At 31.8% G+C, this 21325-nt stretch overlaps 1 protein-coding gene across 1 annotated transcript in view; it reads right to left on the bottom strand.

Moving 5' to 3' along the window:
* LOC125248505 (caseinolytic peptidase B protein homolog) overlaps nt 1–20216 on the bottom strand; it is a 39526-nt gene extending 19310 nt beyond the window's left edge. Inside the window, exons 1-5 of the mRNA XM_048160424.1 lie at nt 19643–20216; nt 16933–16984; nt 15142–15228; nt 3625–3728; nt 829–957 (exon numbers count right to left, since the gene is read on the bottom strand). Coding sequence (XP_048016381.1) covers nt 829–957; nt 3625–3728; nt 15142–15228; nt 16933–16984; nt 19643–20024 — 754 coding nt within the window. The 5' untranslated portion in view covers nt 20025–20216. The remainder of the gene's footprint in view (nt 1–828; nt 958–3624; nt 3729–15141; nt 15229–16932; nt 16985–19642) is intronic.
* Between the last annotated feature and the right edge of the window lie 1109 nt (nt 20217–21325).

Here is a 21325-nt window from a genome sequence, read left to right as displayed (position 1 = left end):
TATTGAACTGTTGTATAAAATCAATATCACACTTGCAATCATGCTGATATTGGAGAAAAACAGCACTTTTGCTTGTGTGATATTGCTTAACCATATAATATAGAAATATAACAATATAACAATTCCCTAAATTATGTTATGAGATAAATGTTCCAAATATAACATTTTGAATATAGAAATATGAAATGTTGGGGAAAATAAAATGTTACTATTATATGAAACTAAAACAGCCAGTAGGTGGTGGAAAGTCGTAATAAGTGAGTAATTGAATTATTCATTCAACCTATTCATTCAAACCGGCTAATTCATTCATGAAAGAAGCAAGTGTCCATTGACTTTATGAATAGGTCATTGAATCATTGACTCACCCAATTCATTAAGAAATGGTGAATCACTCAAGAACGAACTATTTTCGTTAGCAAAATAAAGTCAAAAATATCAACGTGTCTAAAAACTGACACTGAAATAGTTCATATAATCAGCTTATTGTTTATTTAACTGTTGTATAAAATGAATACCACATTTTGCAATCATGCTGATATTCAGGAAAATAGCACTCTTGCTTATGTGATATTGCTTAACTACATTATGTTATAAACACAAAATACAAGAACTCATACAAGGGCAATTCATATCTTGAATTTTGGGGTCATTTTTTTTAATTTTGGTGGCATTTCTTGTGCGATGCTATTTTATGTCAAAGCCAGACTAGTTTGTTGTTAAGTTTAATGGAGGGCTATTGCCAAAGTTAGCCTGGCTGTATTAAGATGGGCGTATTGACATTTCCTCCATCAAGGGCATCTCTTCAAAATGAGTGTATTTTCTCACCTGCATCCAGCAGCATCCGGACGGTCCGCAGGTCATCGGCCAGAGCGGCGTAATGCAGAGCCGAACAGCCACGGAAAGAAGCGCGACTGCTCAGACGATTACTGAACTCGTCCTCTCTGCTCACCAACACTGACAGACAGACAAACAGAACGTTGTAATGAAAAGCTGCTAAAAAAAAAGGGTAATTTTATTTGATTATTTGAAATGAAAGCAGGTTGGTTGTGATGTTGTGAACAAGAGGATGGACAAACACTGAAATACTCCAGTGCTGCTTTACTAAATATCAGAGCGTACATCTGATTCAATTACAGGAACTAACCAATGAATAATAACTGATTTCAGACCTTTCACAAGCTCATCACATCATGTGAAGAAACTACGACAATAATACAGACAATTATAAAACTAGATCAAGAGACAGAGACATTTAATTGTGTAATTCAAGTTACTAAATAATATAATAATTTATTTAATTTTCATTGCTTTTACACCATACATTTTAAATAATGACATTTAATTTAAATTCACTTTTTATACGTGTTAAAGAGCTCATGAAATCAGTCAGTATTGTGTCTTTTAGGTCAAGCCTATATTTTTAAACTCAAATATGCAAATATACTCATTAAAGATGACAATAATAATTGATTTCGGACGTTTCAACAGCTCATAAAATCCCATCACTACGACAATAACACAATATACACATAACAGTCACACAATATAGCTGCAAGCAGAAAATAAGGGGCCAAGAACAACAGAAGCAAACAAGGAAGCTAGCAGCAGACCAACAATGTCATAATGGACTATGACAGTAACTGAGACAAAGACACTGAATATCAATTTTGAAGTCAGACCAACAGTCCTGTAGTTAGAGCCAATTTCATGTTTTGTTCAATTATAGAGAAGTGGTCAAACCACTTTTTTTGTGTGTCCTCAACTTACCCCATACATAAGCGTGTCAAATTTGGTGAAAATATCTCATTTCGTTTATGAGTTATAGACATTTATATGCATGAACACTTAAAAAAATGACCCACAGCTGACTTTGATTGCATTTTTTTCCACTTTCCATCAACATTTTGGTCATTAACTTATAGTCAATGACCTATTTTTTCGATTTTCCTACACTTTCAAAGATATTATCGAAAGTCGTTTAAATGACAAACCATAAGCCAAAACCTAGCATGTTTGATATCGTTGGACTCGACAAGGATTCGTGAAAATAAGTCAACCAAATCCAAAGTTATAAGCACGTAAATATTTTTGAAATATTTGAATTCCATATTTGTGTCGGCATGGTCTGAAGATGATCTGGCTTAACTTTTGGAAAAAGCGGAGCAACGGCCTATGAGGAGTTTGAAAAAGTATGTTTTTCGAAAAATTCAAAATGACGGAAAATGACATAAGAGATGCAATCGAATATTCTTGAACCAAGGAATTAGAGGAAAAAATAATTTTGTTTCTAGTCCTTATGGTTCATTATTAGCATAAGTTATAAGCATAAACATGAGTGAAAATTTGGACAGGTGGTGGCGCTAGAGAGATTGAGTTAGAGACTCCAAATTTGCTATTGTGACAGTTCAGACGGGCCTCTATCAGTGTGCCAAATTTTAGCGGAAGAAATGGAAGAAGAAGAATAACAAGAATGATTGTTGCACTTCCAATTTTATGCCATACAGACATTTTATTTAATTTTCATTTACATTTTTTTTTTAATTTACATTTTTATTTCAAAATGTGCCCGAGAGCTCAGATTGAAAAAAAAAGTCAGATAAAAAAAAAAAAAAAAAAAAATCAGATTGAGTGTCTTTTAAAGGTCAAATATACAAATATACTCATGAAAAAAATAAAATAAATAAATATATATAAATATATACACTGATGACATCATCCTGTACTCAAGGGCATTCCACATGTCCTGCCCAACTTCCTGTTTTAACAGGAAACAGGAGAGAAAGCAAACTGATTTCATGGGTTCTTTAATGCTACTCGTTTACTCCATCTGGTCTATTTGTACGTTATTTTTATTTGGCAATACAAATGTAGAGTTTTCTGCAAAACAAAACGCTGAAAGCGAGTCCCAGACAGACAGAGAAAGAGAGCGAGACGGTTCAAATGAAGGAGCGTGGCTGATGATGTTCAACGGCGTTCTTAAAATAAGACAAACCGTTTGAATTAAGAACAAACGCATGTAAAACCGCTTGCATAAAGCGTGCGATTATTCTCCGCGCAGACACACACAAATAAATCATAAAGCTGCAACAGTGTTTTTCTTCTGTCCGTGTACAGAAACATATTTTCTCTCTGGGCTGCTGTCAGGCGGGTCGTCATGGGTAACTAATGTCTAAGAGCCAGATAATCACAACAAAACCCAATAAACCGTCAGACGACCAGAGCCCAGCGATCCATCACACACACACACACAGTCTCGTGGAATATTCTCATATTCCACACACACACACTCACACACACTCATTCATCATGGTGCTTCAGGGAAAGATGCTCCTTCAAGACCAAAAAACTGCCAACAAAACAAATGTGAGTAATATACATACAGCAGCCAGATATGACACGCGTGAGTGCTGCACGTGTGTGTGTGTGTGTGTGATGAAAAACACTTACAAATAACACGCTGCTAAATAAATCGTGTGCCGATATGCAAACAGCACAAAATGAGTGCGTTAAAATTGATCTCTGTAATAACACACACTCCTGCTGTTTACATGTGTGCATGGATGTTTTTTATGAATAACAATGAAGATTATGATGATGACATATCAATGTTGGCCGTCTCACCCTCTAATGAGTGAACGCCCTTCTCTCGAGCCGTCTCATACACGCTGTTGAAGTCGTCGCCCAGGTTTGGATCAGCACCCGCCTCCAGCAGGACCTTCACCACACTGACACACACACACACACACACAATCATTAATAACAGCGTCATCTCAATCTGTGCAGCACAATATATGAATACAGTGAACATACAGATCACATTGCATGTTTTTGGCGATTTAATTGGTTTTTGTCAAGTATAAGATCGATTTTAAACTGTTTATCTAAATATGTTCTCGAGTTCATACAGTAATGTGAATCTTTAGAGATCAGGTCAAACTGCTTTTAGCCATTGAGATTCACTGAGAATCTTGAACCTTTTACATATTTAAATATAAAGTATTACCAAAATATCTTTATGAAAACATAAACGTGTTTGGAAATTGTCTAAATTTCCAAACATGTTTATGTTTTTATAAAGATATTTTGGTAACACTTTATAATAAAGTACCAAACATTAATTTACAATGGGCATTACATTTGTTACTATATTTATTAATCTTTGTTAATGTTAGTTAATAAAAACACAGTGCTCATTATTATTATTCTAATATGATAAGATCAAGGTCAATTTTATTTATATAGCACCTTAAAACAACATTTCTGCTGACCAAGGTGCTTCACAATAAAACAATAAAAAGATAACAGTCGTATAAGAAATAGTAAGTATGGAAATCAACAACATAAACCATAAAAGCAAGTTAAATCAGGACTAAGATTTTAACGCACTAAGACAAACAGATCTAAAATTATGAATAGGTCTGAGAAAAAAATATATGTTTTCAGAGATGACTTGAATACAGATAGGGAGGAGGAAAACCTAATTGACTGAGGTAGCAAATTCCACAGCTTAGGGGCAAATACGGAAAAGGCTCTTTCACCTTTAGATTTCAAGCGAGACAATGGAACGGGTAATAATTTGTCAGAAGATGATCTGAGAGATCTTTGAGTGGAATATGGACACATAAGGTCTGAGATATAAACTGGAGCCAGACCGTGCAAGGCTTTAAATACAAAAACTAAAACCTTGTAATAATTTCTAAATTTGACCGGTAACCAATGTAAGTGTGCCAAAATAGGGGTGACGTGCTCAAGTTTTTTCTTCCCCGTCAAAAAGCGAGCTGCAGCATTTTGAACTAATTGCAAACGTGATAGAGAAAACTGGTTGATACCAGCATATAAAGCATTACAGTAATCTAGCCTTGTTGAAAATGTGATATGGAACCTTATGAAATTCAAAGATGTAATGTAGGGGAGCATATATAAGGAAAATAAAATCGGGCCTAAAATGGAGCCCTGTGGCACCCCACCCTTAACAGAAGCAGGCGGTGAATGAAACTGACTCATCTCCACAGAGAAACTCCTCTCAGTAAAATAGGACTCAAACCACTCTAAGGCTGAATCACACCAACCTCAGTTTTTAACCGGTTTAAAAGAATGCAGTGATTCACTGTATCAAATGCTGCACTTAAATCCAATTATACCAAAACTGCACAGTTTCCAGAATCTACAAATAATAACATTTAATAACATTCCCATGACAAACAGACAGGGAGACTATCATTAATATGTATAAAACAGCACATCTGCACATTTTTTGGATTGATATTCAATATTTAGAAAATTATTGCAGCATATTATTTGAATAATGACTTCAATATTTAGAATATTATTTCCTCACATTATTTGAATAATGATTGTTGAATATTTAGAATATTATTTCAAAACATTATTTGAATAATGACTGTTCAATATTTAGAATATTATTTCCACACATTATTTGAATAATGATTGTTGAATACTTAGAAAATTATTGCATCACATTATTTGAATAATGATCGTTAAATATTTAGAATATTATTTCTGTTCATTATTTGAATAACGATTGTTGAATATTTAGAATTTTATTTCCGCACATTATTTGAATAATGATTTCTGAATATTTAGAATATTATTTCGCCACATTATTTGAATAATGATTGTTGAATATTTAGAATATTATTTCGCCACATTATTTGAATAATGATTGTTGAATATTTAGAAAATTATTGCGTTACATTTGAATAATGATTGTTGAATATTTAGAATATTATTGCGTCACATTATTTGAATAATGACTGTTAAATATTTAGAATTTTATTTCCGCACATTATTTGAATAATGATTGTTGAATATTTAGAAAATTATTGCATCACATTATTTGAATAATGATTGTTCAATATTTAGAATATTATTTCCTCACATTATTTGAATAATGACTGTTCAATATTTAGAATATTATTTCCACACATTATTTGAATAATGATTGTTGAATATTTAGAATTTTATTTCCGCACATTATTTGAATAATGTTGAATATTTAGAAAATTATTGCGTCACATTTGAATAATAATTGTTGAATATTTAGAATATTTTTGCGTCACATTATTTGAATGATTGTTAAATATTTAGAATATTATTTCTACACATTATTTGAATAACGATTTCTGAATATTTAGAATATTATTTCGCCACATTATTTGAATAATGATTGTTGAATATTTAGAAAATTATTGCGTCACATTTGAATAATGATTGTTGAATATTTAGAATATTATTGCATCACATTATTTGAATAATGATTGTTAAATATTTAGAATTATATTTCTGCTCATTATTTGAATAATGATTGTTGAATATTTAGAAAATTAATGCGTCACATTTGAATAATGATTGTTGAATATTTAGAATATTATTGCATCACATTATTTGAATAATGATTGTTAAATATTTAGAATTATATTTCTGCTCATTATTTGAATAATGATTGTTGAATATTTAGAAAATTATTGCGTCACATTTGAATAATGATTGTTGAATATTTAGAATATTATTGCATCACATTATTTGAATAATGATTGTTAAATATTTAGAATTATATTTCTGCTCATTATTTGAATAATGATTGTTGAATATTTAGAATATTATTTCCTCACATTATTTGAATAATGACTGTTCAATATTTAGAATATTATTTCCACACATTATTTGAATAATGACTGTTCAATATTTAGAATATTATTTCCACACATTATTTGAATAATGATTTCTGAATATTTAGAATATTATTTCGCCACATTATTTGAATAATGATTGTTGAATATTTAGAAAATTATTGCGTCACATTTGAATAATGATTGTTGAATATTTAGAATATTATTGCATCACATTATTTGAATAATGATTGTTAAATATTTAGAATTATATTTCTGCTCATTATTTGAATAATGATTGTTGAATATTTAGAAAATTAATGCGTCACATTTGAATAATGATTGTTGAATATTTAGAATATTATTGCATCACATTATTTGAATAATGATTGTTAAATATTTAGAATTATATTTCTGCTCATTATTTGAATAATGATTGTTGAATATTTAGAAAATTATTGCGTCACATTTGAATAATGATTGTTGAATATTTAGAATATTATTGCATCACATTATTTGAATAATGATTGTTAAATATTTAGAATTATATTTCTGCTCATTATTTGAATAATGATTGTTGAATATTTAGAAAATTATTGCATCACATTATTTGAATAATGATTGTTCAATATTTAGAATATTATTTCCTCACATTATTTGAATAATGACTGTTCAATATTTAGAATATTATTTCCACACATTATTTGAATAATGATTGTTGAATATTTAGAATTTTATTTCCGCACATTATTTGAATAATGTTGAATATTTAGAAAATTATTGCGTCACATTTGAATAATGATTGTTGAATATTTAGAATATTTTTGCGTCACATTATTTGAATGATTGTTAAATATTTAGAATATTATTTCTACACATTATTTGAATAACGATTTCTGAATATTTAGAATATTATTTCGCCACATTATTTGAATAATGATTGTTGAATATTTAGAAAATTATTGCGTCACATTTGAATAATGATTGTTGAATATTTAGAATATTATTGCATCACATTATTTGAATAATGATTGTTGAATATTTAGAAAATTAATGCGTCACATTTGAATAATGATTGTTGAATATTTAGAATATTATTGCATCACATTATTTGAATAATTACTGTTAAATATATAGAATTTTATTTCCTCACATTATTTGAATAATGACTGCTAAATATTTAGAATATTATTTCCTCACATTATTTGAATAATGACTGCTAAATATTTAGAATATTATTTCCTCACATTATTTGAATAATGATTGCTAAATATTTAGAATATTATTTCCACACATTATTTGAATAATGACTGTTAAATATTTCGAATTTTATTTCCGCACATTATTTGAATAATGATTTCTGAATATTTAGAAAATTATTGCGTCACATTATTTGAATAATGATTGTTAAATATTTAGAAAATTATTGCGTCACATTATTTGAATAATGAAAGTGTTTCACAATGAATATGAAAACTAAAAAATAAACATTCACACGACACACAGACAGAAACTTTTGGTAGTGTATATGAACAGTGAGTCAGTATCTTGACAGACAGACAGGGCGGGTCAAGCGTGTGTTGGGAGGGTCCACTGTTGTCGTGGAGACGCTGCTGGCCCGGAGCCATTCGGGTTCCAGAACACTTGAGTTAACGGAACACACACTCCCAAAAAGAGTCAGTGCTGCATCAAAGCAAACAAGTGTGCTATAGAGACCACGACACACACACACACACACACACACACACACACACACACACACACACACACACACACACACACACACACACACACAATGCTTAAATCTGGAAATGAAGGTACTACAACTAAGAGATTGGCACCATTTCTGCAGTTCTGAGCAGCAGTACATTCAGTCTCTCAGTGGATGTTCTCAGTTGCAGCAGTACGTCTGGACGATGTTCTCAGGGTCAGAATGTTTATGTATGAGATGTTGCGAGTTTTAAGGGAAAACGGAACATATGTGGGAGACCAAAGAGTAGTGACCCTGAGCAAAGCACAAACCCAAACACAAGTGTGTGTGTCGAGTCCCCAAAAGAGTTCAACCGCACAGAAACTGCTGATTCCTTTACTGAGGAGTGTGATATTATTCTGCATGATGATCTGTATTAAACTCTTTCATAAACTAAAGTAAAAATTCAACAATTCAATTTATCAACCTAAAGCAGGAAATGTCACACACACACACACACACACACACACACACACACACACACACACACACACACAAAGAATTAAATCAAACACAACCTAATTCATTTTCATACAGTTGAACAATCACAATTACGACTGTTCTGACCCTAAAACCCAGTAAGATATTAGAAATTGTTGTAAAATTGTTGTGAAATTGTTGCTCATATATTTATATGGTAGTAAAACATTCAAGAAAACACAAAGAGAGTGAACGCTTTAAAATATCAGGACAGATCAGAGTTATTACAGACATTATTCTACACAGAGATCAAAACATGACGAGATCACAGTGAACATACGGACACACACCTGCCTCTGTGAACCTGTGTTTACAAAACACACCTCAGGCAGGACTCTTCCTTCCGCTCGCTCACACACACACACACACACACACACACACACACACACGTCCAGCTGTCCAGTGCATATCTGTATCTGACAGGTGGTACGAGCAAAGGTCAAAGTGCATCTGTGTTCAAGTGTTAGTGAAGATACTTTACAAACTACACACTGCTCAAGATTTAAACTGGTTAAACTAACCAATCTGCTCATTTGAACCATTAGTTACACTAGTTATACAGCAACACAACAAAACTAGCTGGCCATTATCTTTATATATTTAACTATAAGATGAGATCACTTTTGTTTTTGCAATTCAATTAGTATTTATCTGGCACAAAACAATGAGGATCTTAGAGACAGAATTAAACCAAACTAGAAAACACTGATTTATAGAACTGAATTGAAAAATAACTACAGTGAATTGGGAATTATACCGTTTTTGCAATTCAATTCGTATTTTTTGGGACAAAACATTGAGGCTCTTAATTAGAGACAGAATTAAACTTAAACATGATTTTACATTAACAATGATTTTCTGTATCGTGATCAGCGCTATACAAATACATTTGACCCGACTTGTTTAAGATTTTCAGATTCAAATGCTGTTCTTTAATACATCAGTATGAATTCTGGAAAAACACTCTACTTATATGGATTTGCTTCACCTGACTGACAAGGATACCCTTGCACTTGAAAATCATGAATTTACTGTCAAAAACTTTTGATACAGTTAATCATTACATTTTATTAGAAAAGTTGTATAAATATGGTTTTCATGATAATACATATAAATGGTTGAAAAAGTTAATTTTTAATAGAAGTGTTGCTATTCTAGCAAAGCAAGATTACTCTGCGGGGTTCCTCAGGGGTCCGTTCTGGGACCCTTACTATTTCTTATTTATACAAAACAATTACACTTAAACATGATTTTACACTTTTAATAAAACTATGAAACAGTCTAACAGTCTATATCATGTCATTTCTGCAATTCCAATCAGTATTTATCTGGTACAAAACAAGGATCACAAATAAATGTATACTAAACATAATTAATACAATAGGAAAGCAATAGAGAACTGAATTTAAAGCATAGTGATGAACAAACAACAAAAACAAAACAAAAACAGAAGATCCAAAATGCTGTCCAGAGACTCAAATTAATTACCAGTTTTTAACAGGTTAATTTACATTTCGTTTGTATTGATGGAGCTACAAAAAATGTATATTATCCGACATAATTCCCAGTTCAATTCAGTTCCAGTTCTAATTTCATTAATTGTGTTTAGTGTAAATTCATCTGTTAAATTCTGTCACAGTGTGACACAAACCAGTATTTTTGCCTCAAAACTAGACGGGAAAACGTAGCTAGCGACTGGAGAAACTGGCGTTATGTGCTTCAGTTAGTAACGTCACAACGTTCAGTTCTCTACAAGAGAAAATTTATCTTCATTGAGTGTTAAAATCTCTTTGCATTATCACAACATGTTGCAATGAAATGAATGCGAGCGGTTACGTCCTAAAGTTCATCCGCTGCCCTCATTAACAAAACATGCCCTGTTCCCACCCACTCCAGAATAATCCCAGCACATTCCCACCGCGGCTCGCCCTTCTCAGGCCCTAAATGAGGGATAATCCCCCTCTCCAGAAGCCCCTTTCACCTCGCTCTCTCACTTCTCCTTTCTTTATCCTGGAGTGAGGCGTTGTGCCGTTGGATCGGAACGGTCAACAAGGGTTCCTCTTCATTGCTGGTCATTGTCCACGTGAATGGACAGATCTGGGTGGTGGCCGTCGCTGGGTTAAGAGTGCAAACAGTCTCACACACATCAAAGCTCAGCAAACATCTCAGTCTAAAGCATATCCTTCTTGCTTTTAAAAGAGCAACAGTCTCAGACTTTGATCACGGTGGAGCTGGTTCGCTATCGGAGCGTCTATCCCGACGCGAAATACTCAACAACTCAACAAAAACCAGACCGCCGTTGTCTCCGGGATTCACGTGCGGTTCACAAATTGCATGAACATTAAAATGTAAAATGTGACTATATCATGACCCAGCTCTAATCTGCTAAATGCAACTAGAAGGAATGAAGGTATCATAAACATTAACATGATGATTTTCTGTAATGTGACAAGCGCTTTACAAATACATTTGACTTGACTTGATTTTAGGATTCTTTTTCATTTAGATTCAAATTCTATTCTTTACAAATATCAGTATGGATTCTGTAAAAACACTCTACTTATGGCTTTGCTTCACCTGATTGACAAGTTTACCCTTGCACTTGAAAGTCATGAATTTACTTGTAGTATTTTTAGAGAAATTAAGTATCATTTTATTGGAAAATTTTATAAATATGGTTTTTATGATATTACATATAAATGGTTGAAAAATTACATTTTTAATAAAAGACTTTATTAAAAAAAGACAAGATTACTCTGTGGGGTTCCTCAGGGGTCTGTTCTGGGTCCCTTACTAGTTCTTATTTATATAAAAGATTTGTCGAAAGTTTCAAATATTCTTACTCCAATAATGTTTGCAGATGAAACAACCTTAGTTCTCTCTCACTAAAACTTTGATTAAGAATGCAAATGATGGTCTAATCGCTTATGCAAATTGGTTTAAATTTATTTTAAATTTAAAAATATAAATATAAGAAAATCTAATTTTATTAAATTATATCCTAAGAATTTATTAAAAATGACAATTCAGTCTATTGAGATGCCTCAAGTGTCAACTACAAAATTCCTGGGAATATCTGTTGCTCCAAGATGGCATCACTGCACATTTTTTAAGTTTTAAGTTATTTTTTTTTTATTTTATACAAAACATATATTTTACAAACTAATTTGGACTACAATAGCCACATGTCTAACCAAGTTGTGTTTCAAATTTGAAGATGATACCACAAAAAGTGAGCCTTTTTAAAGGTTTTAAAGTACCAAGTATACGTTTCAAAACGGTTTTCACAGGATAAATAAATTGAGGAAATCACCACACTTTTTAAATTTTAAGTTTACTGTAGCGCAAATGTACTGAACTAAACATTTTATATTTTATACAAAATATATATTCTACAAAATAATTTGAACTGTAAAATAGCCACATCTAACTAAGTTGTGTTGGAAATTTGAGTTGATATTACAAAAATTGAGCCCGTTAAAAGGTTTTAAATATAATTTCCATGGTAATGCAATGTCCAATTTCATAACAGTTTTACAGGATAAATTTTGAGAGTTTAAGCTTTTAAATGACATAATTACAGTCCTAGAAGACATCATTGCACATTTTGGATGTTTCCTTTATCTGACACAGTCTGAAATGGTGATATGAAGCAATAGTATAGTTTTAAGTGATTTTAAGTGCTGTGACTGACGTTTTTCACTATAAAAGTATACAAATATTCCATGTAGTGTCTTGCAAGACAAAGAATGATAACAGAAAATGCAGGTTTAAAGTAGTTTTAAATCAATTATAAAGCATGCTGCAGTGCAGGACACTGATGAACTGAATCTGGTCTGGATATGAACTGATACTGGTGTATATTTGACACCACTGAAGAGGAGTTTAAACAGATTTGTGTGAATCTCACAGTCTGATCTCCTGAACACTTTAACAGCCCGACACACTGAGAGCGGTTGATTATATCAGCTCATTCTCTTCACAGTCCTGTGACCGTACAGAACCATTACTAGGACCTGTGGCGGCTCACACAAATAAACCACAACTCAACTATATTGTTAGACATTTGACTATGAGCGTAAAGTCCAAAACCTTGGTCAAAAAATAGCCACATACAGAAAAAGAGACAGTCTATAAGTTGCGCTTGTTTAACCCTCTGGTGCTCATCGGTCATTTTTAACTGAAAAAATTTACGTTTTGTTTTTTTAAATGGTACTAAACTTGGTAAAGGTTTTGGCACTAGCTATGTGAACACAAAAAGGTTAAATGGTCCTGAAAAAATAGTCATACTTGTATTGTTTGTGGTCAAAAACGAGCGCATTGGAAACTAATGGGAAGCGAATTTCATCTAGTGGCAGCGTTTGGTACTGCGCCCAAACAAAATCTGACTGAAAGCTCAATTTTTGAGATATCAACATCAAATTTGGAACACGACTTGTTTAGATTTATGGCTTCAGAGTAAAACAAGTTTTAGAAAATATATATTTCATATAACATTCAAAAATAGTATTTTGTGCATCTTTCATAATAATAAACTTCTATAAAAAAAATTCACTTTTAAGTTTTTTCACTTTCAGCAATAATCTGCCAAGTGTCTTCTTTAAAAAGAGACCAAACTTCAGTCTGTGCTCCAAAGATTTAAGATTTACCACAGCTTAAGTTAAATAAATGGATCATAATTATTCCATAAATATAATTTAGTACCATAAAATCCTCTAAAAATACAAAATATTAAATAATAAAACATTATCGAATTAAAATATAATACATTTTTTTTCACTGAAAAAAAAAATTGGTAATTTTTTACCTCAATGCGAGCAGCTTCAAAAAATGAAAATGCAATAAAGCTACAGAAGGTTACTGTAGTGCAAAAGTACTGAACTAAAAATTTTTTATTTTATACAAAATACATATTTTACAAAATAATTTGGACTCAAAAATTTCTATAAAATCAAAGCTGAATGTCTAACCAAATTTTGTTTGGTTGTTTGGTGTTTAAGCTTTCGAATGACACCTCTGATTACTAAAATATCTGATAGGGAAAAAGGCATTAAAAAACAATAAATTACAGTTAACTTGACAAGACTCGAGTAAACTACATCCTTTAACATCATCCACATGTACTGCGGTATTTTTAATTGATCAGACGGATCAATCCAACTAATAAACAGATTGAGCATCAGGAAAGAGTCATGTGAGAGATGAAGGTCGTTCATGCATCACAGTCAGTGTGGGCGGAGCCTCGCTTCCCCTGCAGCTCTGATTGGTCACCAGGGGCTTTGAATGACAGGAAGACACAGGACTGTGCGTCACGGCAACAGTGAGTTATGCCACTCATAAGAGAGAGAGGAACACACACACACACACACACACACACACAGCTCACGCAGTCAGGCGTCTGTGATAAACGACAATATTTTCAATAGAGACACTGATAGAAACACCATTAATCAATTTTCGGTGAGTGAGAGAAAGACGTTTTCAACAGTTTAGGCGTCTGTTTTTATCAAGCTCACTTGAAAAGAGAAGTGATGTATTATTACACACACACACACACACACACACACACACACACACTGCATGTTTGATGGATGAACAGAGATGGAGTCATAAGAGAGAACAGATGGAAAGCTGACTTTGACTCTGTACTACCATATTATTATGGCTTTGACACAAATTTCATGATTTAAAATCGATTTCCATTCGATTCTGATTTCGATATCGGTTCATTTTGATAAATATCAGGTACAGTATATGCCAGATTTTCTCAATTCATGCTTCTACAACTATACAAGGAACATATTACAGGATAAAACTGTATCTCACAGTATGAGTGAGACTGTTTGTGTGTGTGTGTGTGTGTGTGTGTGTGTTGACACAGTGAAATGACTCCTGTTTCAAACGAGGGGTGACACTGACTCCAAAAATTGGATTTGGCGACCTTCTCCCTCTTTCTCCTTCTGTCTCTCCTCCGTCTGTGTGTGTTTGTTAAGTGAGCTTTAATTGAATTAAATGAAAGGTTCTGTGGGTCTCTGACACACAAGCTCTGCCACAGCATTCTGGGTAAAGAGTTCACACACGCACATACACACATGTGCACACGCACACACTTCACAGAGAGCAAATGAACACACACACACACACTCTCATGTATGTGTGTGTACAGCAGCAGCTAATGAAGCAGTAATTAAGAGCTCAGAGTGATCAGGCCTGAGACAAACATTTGTAAACACACACACACACACACACACACACACACACACACACACAGGGTCTCACTTGTGCTGTTTGTTCATGGCGGCCACCATGAGAGCCGTCCAGCCCAAGCGGTGTCGAGTGTTCGGATCGGTTCCCTCCGCCAACAACCTGAGAGAAAGAGGAAGACAGTGAGTGAGATTCTGCAGAGGACAGACAGCAAACCTGCCCTGAGGGAGTGTGTGTGTGTGTGTGTGTGTGTGTGTGTGTTTACAGTCAACAGTGAGCTGCGACATTTACTCGTTCTCAGCAGACTGACCTCTAACTTAAAACACTTAACACATCTGGTGTCTCACACACACTTCACTGCCATCTGCACTGTTCGCCTTTTGGGGCCCAAACGGCAGAAACACACACACACACACACACACACACACACACACACACACACACACACACACACACACACACACACACTCACACACACACACACACACTCACGGCTGCTTCTTTAGTTTCTAATAGACGTCCAGACGGTCCACAGATGCATCTTTTGCCACTTTTTACCTTTGCTACTGATTTTATTACCTACATAATTTCCAACTATATATATATATATAAACACATAAATTCATGCATAGACACACACACACACACACACACATATATATATACATATACACTCATCAATATTAAAAAATAGAATAATATAATAAAATTATATTTAACAAAAAATAGAATAAAATAATATAAATAAGTATGTATATATACACATATTTAAATGTTATTATTTATCATATTTTATCATATTTAATTATGTGATATCATATCATATATATTTATCATATATATAAATATTAAAAAAAGAATAAAATAATTACAATTATATTTAACAAAAATATAATAAAATAATATAAATATAACATATATATTTTTATTATTTTATTCTAATTTTTATGATGTTGTTAAATTATATCATCATATTTTATTCTATATATATATATATATATATATATATAAAAATAGAATAAAATAAATAAAATTATATTTAACAAAAAATAGAATAAAATAATATAAATAAGTATGTATATATGCACATTTAAATGTTTTTATTTATCATATTTAATAATGTGATATCATATCAAATATATTTATCATATATATAAATATTAAAAAATAGAATAAAATAATATATTTTTATATATTTTATTCTAATTTTTATCATGTTGTTTAATTATATCATAATATTTTATTCTGTGTATATATATATATATATATATATATATATATATATATATACATACATATATATATATATACACACACACACACACACATTTGTTATGTAATTTTAAATATTGAAATAAATTTTATCATAAATAAATAGAAATAATACAAATAAGAGTAAAAATGAGACTGAAATAATGAACACCACTAATAACTGTGAGGCTCTTATTTCTGCTGAGGTCTCTCAAACACAATATAATGTTCTGATGAAATAAAGACACAATCACTGGCGCCCTCTAGCAGACACACGTGAGCACTGCATGAGCTCAGAGTCACGTGATGTTCAGAAACACTCGAGTGATGACAGGATGAAATCTACACAAAACATCCACACTTGAACAACTGGCCCATAAACTGACTTTCATTTTCTTCTAGAGCACATTATAGGGTACATGGATGAATAAAGACATTTTAAACTGACGTCAAATGTATTATTTTATTTATTTTGAGCACCAGAGGTAATATGCCCAAAAGCCCTGATTTAAACCATGAAAACACGGGGTTAGAGGTTTTTTGTAACACTATGAATGCGTCTAGTGTCATTTTTGATTATGTATTAGTTTTGAATGTTGTTTATGCGAGTCTCACCTGATCACCTCCTCAGTGTTACTGGATCTGGACGCGTCTAGAAGAGCTTCAGCTGAAACACAACAACATCCCAGAGCTTCAGCAGTGTGTGCAGAGCTTCACATGCAAGATCACTTCTGCCACATAAAACCCTGCTATGCTGATCATAATCATGACATCAGAATGCAGAAATTATTTGACGTCTTTTATAATATTACAATTATTAATTATATTATAAATAAATTATATTTATAATATAATTATAAAACTCGAAATTCAGACATACCAAGTCAAAATAATGATTTAGAATGTTATAATTAAAGTATGACTTGTCATCTAATAAATATTAGTGTCATAATTTCTATTTTTCTGTCATAATCATGACTTTTTATCTCATAATTGATCTAGTATGTCATAATTTCAACTTTTCATCTCATAAATATTAGTGTCATAATTTCAACTTTTCATCTCATAAATATTATGAGACAACTTTTTATCTCATAAATGATCTAGTATGTCATAATTTCAAGTTTTCATCTCATAAATATTAGTATGTCATAATTTCTACTTTTCATCTAAATATTAATGTCATAAATTTCAACTTTTCATCTAAATATTAATGTCATAATTTCAACTTTTCATCTCATAAATATTAGTATGTCATAATTTCAACTTTTCATCTAAATATTAATGTCATAATTTCAACTTTTCATCTAAATATTAATGTCATAATTTCAACTTTTCATCTCATAAATATTAGTATGTCATAATTTCAGCTTTTCATCTCATAAATATTAGTGTCATAATTTCAACTTTTCATCTCATAAATATTAGTATGTCATAATTTCAACTTTTCATCTAAATATTAATGTCATAATTTCAAATTTTCATCTCATAAATATTAGTGTCATAATTTCAACTTTTCATCTCATAAATATTAGTATGTCATAATTTTTAACTTTTCATCTAATATTAGTGTCATAATTTTGACTTAATATGTCACAATTTCTAATTTTCTGTCATAATCATAACTTTCTATCTCATAAATGATCTAGTATGTCATAATTTCAACTTTTCATCTCATAAATATTAGTATGTCATAATTTCAACTTTTCATCTAAATATTAATGTCATAATTTCAACTTTTCATCTCATAAATATTAGTGTCATAATTTCAACTTTTCATCTCATAAATATTAGTATGTCATAATTTTTAACTTTTCATCTAATATTAGTGTCATAATTTTGACTTAATATGTCACAATTTCTAATTTTCTGTCATAATCATAACTTTCTATCTCATAAATGATCTAGTATGTCATAATTTCAACTTTTCATCTCATAAATATTAGTATGTCATAATTTCAACTTTTCATCTAAATATTAATGTCATAATTTCAACTTTTCATCTAAATATTAATGTCATAATTTCAACTTTTCATCTCATAAATATTAGTATGTCATAATTTCAACTTTTCATCTAAATATTAATGTCATAATTTCAACTTTTCATCTAAATATTAATGTCATAATTTCAAATTTTCATCTCATAAATATTAGTATGTCATAATTTCAACTTTTCATCTAAATATTAATGTCATAATTTCAACTTTTCATCTCATAAATATTAGTATGTCATAATTTCAACTTTTCATCTAAATATTAATGTCATAATTTCAACTTTTCATCTAAATATTAATGTCATAATTTCAACTTTTCATCTCATAAATATTAGTATGTCATAATTTAAACTTTTCATCTAATATTAGTGTCATAATTTTGACAATGTCACAATTTCTAATTTTCTGTCATAATCATAACTTTTTTTATGATTTTGACTTTGCAGCTCATAATTGATCTAGTATGTCATAATTTCAACTTTTCATCTCATAAATATTAGTGTCATAATTTCAACTTTTCATCTCATAAATATTAGTATGTCATAATTTCAACTTTTCATCTAAATATTAATGTCATAATTTCAAATTTTCATCTCATAAATATTAGTGTCATAATTTCAACTTTTCATCTCATAAATATTAGTATGTCCTAATTTCAACTTTTCATCTCATAAATATTAGTGTTATAACTTCAATTTTTCATCTCATAAATATTAGTATGTCATAATTTCAACGTTTCATCTAATATTAGTGTCATAATTTTGACTTAATATGTCACAATTTCTAATTTTCTGTCATAATCATAACTTTTTTAAAGTTATGATTTTGACTTTGCAGCTCATAATTGATCTAGTATGTCATAATTTTGACTTTTTTTTTTACCTAAAAATATTAATGTCATAATTTTGACTTTTTAGATCATAAATATGACTTTAAGTCAAAATGTTGCCTTTTCATTGCATCATTTCAACTTTTCATGTCATAAATATTACTTAGTATATCAAAACTTTGACTTATAATGTCATAATTATGTATTAATCTGCCATAATTTAGATTTATGTCACAATCATGACTTTTTAAGTCATAATTTAAACTTTTTTTTATCTCATATTTCATCACATAAATATTAGTATGTCAGAAGCTCGACTTTTTAGGTCATAATTAAGTCTTTTTAAGTCAGCATGTCACCTTTTCATGTCCTAATTTCGTTTTTTCCATCTCATAAATATTATTTAAAAGGTCAAAAATTAAACTTTTTGTGTCATAATTGTGATTTACAAAGCATGTTTTTTTTTTTCTCATGTGGCAGAAGAGCTTCTGTCGCTTTATACCTTTATCATCGTTGTCTTTCTTCAGGCAGAAGGCGAGCGCCGCGGCTGAAATGACGCCCGCAGCAGCGGCGGTGTCCGAGCCGCTCTCGTGTCCGTCTCTGTAGCGCCCCGCAGCGGTCAGCGTCGCCCAGCTGCTCCGGCGGCCCTCCAGACTGACGCGCCACCTGCTGGCCAGCTGATGGTACTGCATGTGCGACTCCTCACTCAAAACACTCTTCCTGGACGCTCGTGAGCCGCTGGCCACCGGGCTCCGGCTCGGTTCGAGCTCACAGAGGTTTCGGAAGCGGGAGGCTTCACCGTGACTGGTCTGCAGCGCGCGACACGGCGACAGACTCCGCGACCTTCGCATCAGGACGCGCGCCGGTACCGACGACAGGAACATCGCGACCCTCCGAACTGACGACAATAATAACAGCGGGTTCTGTTATCAAAGAAAACGGGGTGATTAGTTTAGGTGTTCCAGTGATCACCGACGGCCGGTTTGTGATGTTAATGACAGCAGGAGGATCAGAGCTTGAGAGCAGAAACGTGTGTCCGGTTAACGAAAAACATCCGCGGTGAGCAGGGCATCATGGGAAATGTAGTTAATAACGTCACTCTGCTGCACTGCGTGCACTCAGAAAGATTATATATATATATATATATATATATATATATATATATATATATATATTTATAAAATCTGTTTTATATATTATTATTAGCCTACTTAAAAGTTTGAATGGTAACACAATTTTTGGACATGCATATACAAATGGACATGCTTATACATTCATCTTTCCAAATGATAGATCGATTTTTCTGCTTCAGCTCAGAGTTTGGTGTATATATATCCTTTGACCGGCAGAGGGCGTCTAAACTCACTTAATACATGAGCAGCACTTTCCCTCTGCCATCAGCCAATAGATTAACAACAGAACATTGATGGCAAATTAATATTAGACTTGAATACAGTCCAAATCATACATTATACATTATTAATAAGTTATCTTTAATATTATGAAATTATTATTCTTATCAGGTATTATTGATGATCATACTAAAAAGTTTCTGATGTTGTTTGTTGACACACACAATCTACAGGGGAAATAAAAATGGACAGTTCTTATTTTGTTATGGGATATTGCAGTATTTATTAATGATTTAACCTCTCGGTGCACGTCATTATTGTTTTAAATTCATGTTCCTGGTAATCTTGAATCAGAATAACTTCCCCTCCTCTTGCAGCATCTCTTCTCTTCTCTGATGATTAGGGCGGAGCAACCTGTCACTCACATGAGATCCACCAATAGCAAACCACAACCATCCAATCAATTCCCCACAGACAAAATCAAGCCCCGCCCTACATTTGTTCTTGTTTGCAAAGCCATTTCACTCGGATATACAACACAATAGAGAAGAAAAGATGACTTTAAGAACATCTATAATACCTGAACTTCTTATGACACTAATTAAACATCTTCAATAGAATTACATAGTTTGATTTCAGAGTTGTTTGCAATGTTTAACACTTCTGAATGGCTGTTAATAGAGAAAGGAAAGGCGTTTTTACCCACAGATGGACATTTAAATGCTGTTCTTATAAGATCTACTGACATTACATGAGAGTCCAAAGTACTCAAACTGCCCGCACATGTTTCATTTGTATTCATGTGAGTTTATGGTTGTTTGAGGGAAGCAGAA

This window comes from Megalobrama amblycephala, linkage group LG16 (assembly GCF_018812025.1).
Source record: "Megalobrama amblycephala isolate DHTTF-2021 linkage group LG16, ASM1881202v1, whole genome shotgun sequence".
Classification (NCBI taxonomy): Eukaryota; Metazoa; Chordata; class Actinopteri; order Cypriniformes; family Xenocyprididae; genus Megalobrama; species Megalobrama amblycephala.
Note: the sequence above shows the minus strand (reverse complement) of the source record. Positions and strands in the feature narration are given on the sequence as shown.